The 9175-nt window shown below is 47.6% G+C and overlaps 1 protein-coding gene across 1 annotated transcript; it reads right to left on the bottom strand.

Moving 5' to 3' along the window:
• Positions 1 to 793: 793 nt before the first annotated feature.
• CLEC3B (C-type lectin domain family 3 member B) lies at positions 794 to 8629 on the bottom strand. The gene is made up of 3 exons (XM_008931201.3): positions 8448 to 8629; positions 4061 to 4159; positions 794 to 2717 (listed from the first exon to the last, which is right to left on the bottom strand). The coding sequence occupies exons 1-3, from the start codon at positions 8551 to 8553 to the stop codon at positions 2317 to 2319; spliced, it is 606 nt and encodes a 201-aa protein (XP_008929449.1). The 5' UTR covers positions 8554 to 8629; the 3' UTR covers positions 794 to 2316.
• Positions 8630 to 9175: the final 546 nt, after the last annotated feature.

Genomic DNA, 9175 nt, shown 5'->3' on the forward strand with positions numbered 1-9175 from the left:
TCTTCCAGCATTGTCGCTTTGCATTCATGTGTATCTCAAAACATGGAGGGAACATCTGCCAGAGGAACTAGAGGATTTATGTTGAGACAAGCTGGCTTGTAGCATGTAACCATGACCTACAGCAAAGAGTCTTGGAAATCTTCAGGAGCAGGGCCCAAAGTAAAGCTCAGCAAAGGGCTGCCCTCTGTGCAAAAGCGACCTAATTTCACATGCAGTTCTGCAGCATTTGAAACTTCACAGACTGGTGTGGAGCACTGTCTTCTTCATTGACTGTCTTCTCTCCTGTGTGGGATGCAGGAGAGGAGGAGGTGGAGGAGGAGAAGGAGGGAGAAGTCGTCACCACATCAGTGTGTGAAGGAGAGGAATTCTTGGTGCTGCTGCAGCTCTGCTCTTTGCAGAGGAGGTGGAAGGCAGCCTGGGAAGGACTGTCTCAATGCTGGGACCTGAGGTGCCGCCTCCCCCAGCACCACTAAAGGGAGGGACCTTTCTTCTGTGTTGGCTTGTATTTTAGAATGAAATTTCCCAGCAGCAAGAGGAGGGGAGGAAGGAAATCTTATTTTCCTATAAAAGGACTCCCTGCCTGTATCCTGTGTATGGCATGTGACTGGGATGATAATGGGGCAGGAGGGGGAGAATCCTGTAAAGCATATTACAAGGTAAGAGGCTCTCGCCTTCTGCTTTTTCCCTCTGCCTTTAAAATTTCCAACCTTCAGACAGATCCCTGGAGCTGCTCTGAAGAGAAAGACAAGGAGAAGAAAGCACTCCAATCACACTGACACGACTCCATTCCTTCAGCAAGCTATGTAGATATTTTTATTTTATAGTCATTTGAACAGCAGAGAGTTTGGCAATAGTGACAGCCTCAGAAGCGTGCACTCTGCATTTGCGTATGTGTGTTTCCAGCTTGGCTCAAACTTGATGTCTTGGAAGACCTACCATCATGCTGCTTTTAAACAAAGCAGCAAATTGGAATACCTATCCTGTGGGTTCCCCAACAGCATCATGTCTTGACACCCCCAACCTGGAAGCACAAGGGATGTGAGCCAAACTGGAGGGGTTATTACCAAGCACTAGACTGCAAAGAATCTCTGATACATTTCAGCCAACAGCCAGCAGAGCTTCATTAAGCTACCGGGGTGATCTGCACTACTTTCCCATCATTGCTGTTAATTTAAATTTATTTCTATTCTTTTACTCATGTCTCAGTAAAAAATTACTGAGGCCAGACCTTCAACTGGGCATGACTATATTGGCACAGTGCTCAGCAGATTTATGCTTGCCGAGGACTGTGTCTGGACTAGCAACTGGACTATTTCATCTGGGTTCTCATCACAAAAACAGGTCAGGCTATTCCTAAAGCTGCTGAAGTGAGTTGTCCTGGAGTTTGTTTTCAATACACCATTGCTTTTAAATAGCAGTGTATTCCCTAATAGCATTATGTTTATGTTATTTACGTAATACGTTCATCTTCTGTTTTTAATAATATATTTGACTAACTATGTTGCAAGTCATTGCTGCTTCCACCATGATGCTGCAGCATAAATAAAGCTGCTGATGGGATTTTTTCATTAAAAGATCTGGCAGTGGGTGTTGCTCTCCCACTGAAGTCAGTGAAACTGGCTTCTGGTAGATGAGGAAAGGACCAAACATGTCTGTAACTTGCTAATTTGTTCATGCACATAACTCAACTAGTTGGACAACTCATTGAACAGCTGGTACTCTGCCAAATAAGCCCAATTGTATCTGTCAATGCAAAGCAGGAATAACTCCCTCCACTCATTGAGACAGGACCTTGATCCTCAGCAGGCTGAATCATGGCACTACGAGGAACAAGGAGCTCCCACAGATCACTGCCAAGGTTTTTGGGGAAGGAAAACAAGAGAAGAAAGAAGAAATTAGCTCTGCTGGTGTCCCAACAAAGCTCAGCAAGATGGGAAAGGACATTGCAGAGTGACAGCCCTGGGCAGCTGAGGCAGCTGTATGCTAGGCTGGACTGCTGCACTGGTTCTTTGCCAAAACAACTGAGCCATCCTAATAAATTCCCTGTGTAAAAAAATATATCTATGAATCATGCCTTAGAAAGAACAGTGCAGCTGCTAAGAGGGCTGGTTATGGCCAAATGAAATGCTCTAACGCTCTACAATCTGACACTGAGCCGTGACGACTCTCTTTGCAAAGAGCGACTCTACTTGGACACGTGCGCACGGGTGTGCGTACGTACATGTGCACGTGCACGTACACACACCTATAGCTTCATAATCCTGCTGCTGAGGGGGAAGACATGGGCTGTGGGCGGGCATGGGGGAGGCCCTGCCACTACACAATCATGAACTGACAGATGTAGGGCAGCTGTTCTCTGCACCTCTTGTCAAACCACTTGCCGATGGCGGTCCCCGACAAAGCTGCGCAGTTTTCCAGCTTGCCGCCGTCGGGCTGGGTGGTGATTTCAGTCTCCCAGTTCTTGTAGCGGATGGGGCTGCCTGTCATGTCGACCCACTTGCCCTCTGCTGCCATGTCATTGAGGCCCAGCCAGATCTCTGCCTCCGAGCCGATGCTCTTGCGCATGTAGTCATAGAGAGCATCGTTCTCCTCCCCGTTCTGGGGGGTGCTGAGCGTGCCACCCTGTGAGATGCAGTTTTCGCTGGCCTCGTGGTACGTCTTGGTGTCCGAAAACGCCAGAAAGCATTTTAGGTGAATTTTGGTGCCTTTCAGGCAAACTGAGAAGTTACCACAGGAACAGAACAAAAAGACAAAAAGGGAATTGGGTTTAAAAATGGTGCCCAGGAAGAGGCAGCAGCAGCAAATCCAGCAGTCAAACTAAAAACTTCTTCTCTTAGGCTGCACAGCAGCCCTTGGCAGCACGGGATTCCAAGGGGCCCCCGCCCTCCTATGAAGGACACAGTCATGGGGACGTGCCCTCCCTGTCAGCCAACCATCAGGAAAAATGGAATTTCAGGGTGTCCCCGCCACCTTCCCAGGCTTTGCTGCTGCTGGGGCAGAGGCACAGCATGGTCCTCCTGCCCCTGTCCCTGGCCTCGCTCTTCCCCAGCCAATGCTACTCTTTCTCAGAGGAGTTTGATGGAAACGAGTTTTGTCATGGGCACTGTCAAGTGTTGGAGTGTTTTGGGAAAAGCCTGCGTGCCAATTAAATCGTCTTAATTATGCAAGATGAAAAAAATGTGTTTTTTAATAAGCTTTGATCAGAAGCGTTGTGCTTGCATAGCTTGAGGTCTTCAGAGGAAGTTTCTGCTTGCCTCTGATTTAAGTGTTAAGAATATCAAATTATTTTGTTTGTCTTTAAGCTCTAAACCTTGAGGAGTACAGGGTACTGTAGCTAAACAATACCTAATCAGAGCCACACATTAATATCCAAACCAATTATTTCTCAATGAATGTGAGCTTGGAACTAAAGCCTTGATTTTGCTTGTATTCCTTTTTTTTTAAGGAGAAAATTCTCCTTAAATTGCATTTTCATCTAATTTCTGTTCTCTATTCTGCAAATCCTGCTCCTATTGATGTTGGTGGAGTTTGCACAGAATAACTGTGGAGCATTGCTGGAAGATGGACATTTTGGGACTGTCATTTGTGTATGTTTAATGAAGCATGGTGGAACTGACCACCAGTTAGGTTCCTTGGGCAGTATTGTGGTATGTGTAAGAGACCAGGTCACCATTTCACTGGGGTTCAGACAAAAAGAGTAAGCTACATCTGGTTAAAGCACAGACTAATCCATAACCCATCCCTCCACCTCAAAAAGGAAAATGAACATCTGGCCTAGTGTCATAGAAATATCAGTAGCTGTACAAATGGGAAGATCTAGCACATAAAGAGTGGGGCCCCACACTGCACAACTCCTGTCATTAACTGCCTGAGGAGTTTCACCTGCCCGCAGGAATTGCAGTGAGCCCACGCTCTGCTTTGATCCCCCAGCCTTTCTCCCCATGTTGTTGCTGTGAGGTGCTTGGGCATCTCCTGTCAAAATGTGTGGAGAAATTGGATCTGCTTTATAAGAGCTCCTCTCCCAAAGCAAAAGCCTTGAATTGTTCAGCAAGTCCTGTACCTGTCTGGAGCGCTTGCTTCTCCTTCAGTAGAGCAACCTCCTGAGAGATGTTGTCAATCATGGCCTTCAGGTCTTCAATCATTTTGAGGCTCACACCCTCTGTTGGAGAAGTCAAGGAAAGAGCATAAACATTGGTTACATCCCAGGAGAGGCAACCAAACCTGTTCCTATCATCAAAACTCCAGATTTCCTTGCCCTCAGAGAATGATAAACAAAAGGGATCCACAAAGTCAACACCTGTGTCCCCTTGCACATACATCAGAGTGAGCATTTGCTCACCAGCCTGGTTCCACTGTCAACCCAGTTTTCCCAGTTCAGGCTGCCTCTGCATCACCTCTACCTTCAGTGTCCTCGGAGTAGGTACCCCAAGACTGGCCAGAGCTGCTCTCCTGCTGTGAGAAGACACTTCTTTGGCCAGGGAGTTGGTTGCAGCTGGCTACTAAAGCCTACATCTTGCTAGGTGTGTTGCCTCTGCAATGGCTTCAACAAGCTATTAACTGGTATTTGAATTTCTCCTAGACAGGAGCAAAAGGACCATCACTCTTTGAAGGTGTTGGGAGATTGGATATTGAGGGATTTGTATTCACTACGCCACCTTTGCTGCTCCTGTTGCTTTACCTTGCCTGTCATAAGCATCTAGTGGTCCTCATAGGGTGAAAGGAAAGGGAACAGTTTGCCCACAAATGCGGCAGGACAGGCTTCCTGGGGGGTCAAGGAGATGGGGAGCTGAGGCACCAAACCAGGCAAGTAGGGAAGCAGCTTGGATGCGGAACAGAATCACCAGCCCAATGATTACATGGTGCCATGAATATGAAAAGCCAGACACATCAGGAGGAGGGCATTAAAGCTGCTTTACTCATTGCTCAATTAACTTTAATGGATTCACTTAACACTGAGGGCCTAGTTATTATTTGTCTGCCTTTGATGAAAACACTTTGTGGGAAACGGCTAATTAATCCTGTTCTATTTTTCCATGCAAGCCTCTCTTGCAGCAGAACAAATGTTCTAAAGTTTAAGTAACATCCAAGGGCCATGGCAGAACATTGTCAATGAGTTTTGCTGGGACAGCTCCTTATGGTGTTCCAGCTGGGTTTGCTGGGGGGTTTCCACCTGGAGGCTCCCTGCCATGAGAGGTCACACATCTCCTTGATAACTATCTAAGCGCCCCGTCCCTTGTGACAGCCTTGTTTCCAAATCCTGGGCCACAAGACATTCCTACAGCAGTGCATTCACTAGGACATTGCGTGGAGGATCAGGACTGGTTAACTTGCTCTTCAGCTACGGAGTACCACAGCTACCTCAACAGACATTGAGTTTGCTATATTATTACTGCAGGGTTTTGTCTCTGCTGTCATTTCCTCGAGGCTCGCCTCCTCAAGCCCAGGATCAGGCCTGTTTACAGTTTGCGTTTGCTGTAACTGAAGCCAGCATGCGGGACGCCAATGCTGTCCATAGGAGCTGGAGTGGGTCCTTGTGCAGCCAACCATGAGCAGCAGGATTAAGAGTGGGCAGAGGAGAGATGAAAAGGAGACTCACAGAGAGATGCGGGTTGCAGTAGTCCGTTGGTTTGAAAGCCTGGCCAGAAACGTATTTAAGGCTGCAAATGGGAACTCTCACCTGCTTTTCCTTGATCTAATTATATGATGAATAACAAACAAATCCGTCTGTATTTAATTTTAATTATTTAACTAATACTATATGAAATTTGGATCTATATGTGGGTTGCTTAGCTTTGCCTGGACATCCAAACAGGCTTCTGTCCCGCAGAAGAATGTGCATTGCTCTGATTTACAATCTCTGTCATCAAATCTCCCTGACCATCTGTATTTCTTCCGACACCAGGCATTTCCATGAATGTCCCAACTGGAACAGTCAGATCCCATATTGCAGTCTGTCCCTGGATCAGAGGAGGAGACCAAACACACACGCATGGATTTATCTCAGTGTAAATGTTCACAGGCATTTTCAGGAAAGAGCACCCAGAGTACAAGAGTACACTGAAATTTTGAGCAGCATCAGGAGTGGAGCCCAAATTAGTCCCTATTCACTGATTTAAGCACCTGAACTCCAATTTTTGTCTCCAGTTACCTTAGAAATAAATGTGAGAGCTATGCAAAGCTGCTTCCTCTTGTGCCTCCAGCAACCCACCATGGCTGTGACCAAGGGAAGACTCCACCAGGGCTGGTGGGTGCCCAGCCTGTTATCCCTAAGCCAGGGGGTGACATTGCCCCCCAGGCAGGAGTGCCATTGTCTGCCTCCCCTGGGCATTCTTTTGGGTGAGACCCCCAGAGCTACCAGACAAGGGCAAATCCTGTCTGCCCCCCAGGGCATCAGGGAACAGGGAGAGTTTGCCGAACGGCTGCATTTGGAAACGTAACTGGGGAGCAATTTGAGGGGGAAAAACCCAACAGCAGGCAAAGTGAATGTGCCATCTCAGCATTTTCTAAATACTGTGGTTTGGCTTTTCATGTTGAAACAGCACCATTTTTGTTCTGAAGCAGATCCAAATACAAGCAGTAATTACAAAAGAAAAAAAACCACACCAACAACAAACCCCAAAACAACCAAACCCAAACCAAACTGAAAACAAAAGATAAGTAAAAAGAAAGATAAAATGCTTGGCTCAGTTCAGTGCTTTCTATTCTGGCATTTGTGGTTTGGCTGCATAGATTAAAAAAAATAAATCCAGCCAAACACCCCAACCCTCCCCTGGCTTAGCCTTGCCTGACCCTCCTGGGCAAAGTGCAGGAGGTGAGCCAGGATGGGGGGTACTAGAGGCCTGGGATGAGGCTGAGATGGGGCCAACCTGCCTTTGTTCAGAGCAGGAGTAGCTGAGCCCTGGCCCTTGCAGTGGCTGGGTAGGCAGGCTTGGATGTGGGGAGGGGCTGGAGGCGAAGAGGAGCCTCCTGGGAGATTTGTAGCGCTTTCTCCCTTTCCCCACCCCCTGGCATTGGTAAAGATATGAAAAATATTAATGAAGAAATGCTGAAAGTTTCCAGTAAAGGCAGGGCAGCTGATCCACTCTGGGGCTGGATGCCGCTGGCCAAAAAAATACCAAGTTACTGGGTTTTGACTTTTCCCCACAGAAAGTTTGATGTCTTCTTTGACAAGAAATTCTGAGTAAAACCTGCCAACAGCTGTTCCAGATGGCTTGATTTTCAGGACACCTTCCTCAACGAATGTTAAATCAGAGCAAGTTTTTCCTGTCAAAAAGGTGATTTTTCTCCTACCTTCTTATCACCAATTGATTACAAACAGCAGTTGCAGTGACACAGAGAGAAAAAGAGGATTTCTCTAAGAAATGTCTCTCTTCAGTATCTAAGATATATCTCTAAAATAGATTTTCTCTAAGAAATGTCTTTATAGCTCCAGTGAGTGCAATGCATGTATGTGCCTTATATGAGCCCAAAGGCGTATTTTTTGCTCTAGAAATAAGTCACAAACTGTTTTCTCTGTTATTCTACATCCTGTGAAACAAGATGTGGAATAAGCAGTTATGTTGTGAATTCATAGAAAGATCTAATGGGAGAAAAGGGAAAAATTTTCTCAAGGATGCTATCTGACAAAAACAGCAACTGGGTGAGCCTAGAGAGCAGCCTGGCCAAATGAATTCCAAGGATGCTTCTTCCTTGCTCTCCACTTTGTTCCAAGCAGGAAAGCGCCTGCCAGAAGCTATCTAAGCCCAAGGGTATGCAGTCAGGCACATCAGGCAGGCAGGCTCACATGCTGCTTCCCTACCTGCCTTCTCCTGTAGTTAATGTGCCTTGAGTCAGAAGGAGAAAGGATGGGACAGCAGCAAAAAAGGAGAAGGAAAAAAAGAAAGCCACTAGGGAAAATAAAACATAGACATAATTTTGTATGCATTGCCCTCTGGTAAGCCTGAGTAGTCGGAGCTCATGTACAGTGTGACATACAACCGAGGCCAGTGTTTTTATGGATTAGGTATTTTCTGCGTACTTTTGTCTCCAAATCAGTTGCCTGTCATCTGCCACTTACTTGCTTCTGAAAAAAGAATGAGAAGGGGTGGGAAGTTATGGAAAGGGGGATTTTAGTACAGGAAAGGTTTGGTATGAACCTTAGAGAGAACATGGAAAATGCGTTGCCCTCCGAAATTCAGACCAAGCTGTCCCAACAAATTTATTAAGGCAGGAACCCACCCAAGCCATTTCAATATCCTCAGTATTTTACAGAAAAGCTACACAATCATCCCCACGGTGGGGTGGGGGGAGGTGGGGTGGGGGTGAGAAAAAGACACTTTATTACATTTTTAGATGCTTTTTAGAGAAGTTTCATTAAAGCACTGTTAAATGCCCAAACAAGTGGGCTAATTGCGACCCCCCAAGCCCCTGCAAGGTTTCCTCGCAGGGAAGGTGCCACTGCCCCTTACCTTTCTTGGAAGCCGCCGGTTTCTGCCGGACTTGGCCGGAGACCTGGGCGAGAGAGAGGAGGCAGAGGAGGAGGCAGAGGAGGAGGCAGGCTCCCCGGAGCGCCATGCCGCTGCCGTCTGGTGCCGAGCGATCGTGGAGTGGCTTCGCTCTGCCCTCACACAGCCGCCCGGACACCGGCTGGAGTCAGGAATGACTGTCCCAGAAAGCCGTCCGCTGAGCCCGGGCCAGCGGCAGCCTCCCTGCTCCGGGGGGAGGCTCAGGCGGCTCCGGCCAAGGCTGAAAGCCTCCCAGAGGGGTTGCATTTCTTAGCACTCTGCTTGTTTTTGTTAAAAGGGAAAAAAGAAGGGAATGAATGTACTGAAAGTCTGCTAAGCTAAGCGTAAGGAAAGGCTGGGAGTATAGCTGGAACGACTTCCTACGACTTTTAGCAAAATGCCACAAGTTTGATCTTGTGTGTCAGCGATGGCAACAGCAGCATGAGGTGTGAAACAGCGTTTAGGGTGGCCGAGGGAACAGAGAGGGGCCACCTGCCCCATAGCCCCTCGGAAGGGATGTCCATGAGGGATGCTGCCAGTGCCAACAGAGGCAGAGGGGACTGCAAGGGAGGACTGAGTGCCCCGGTCCCTACCATGGTGTGACAAAGGGCCTGGCATGGAGATTCCTGGTTTAACCCCTCTGCGAGGAGCTGCTGTGAGCCCCCCAGGCTGAGTGCAGCCATGGTGGGGCA

This window comes from Manacus vitellinus, unplaced genomic scaffold (genome assembly GCF_001715985.3).
Source record: "Manacus vitellinus isolate BGI_N305 unplaced genomic scaffold, ASM171598v3 scaffold_3_pilon, whole genome shotgun sequence".
Classification (NCBI taxonomy): domain Eukaryota; kingdom Metazoa; phylum Chordata; class Aves; order Passeriformes; family Pipridae; genus Manacus; species Manacus vitellinus.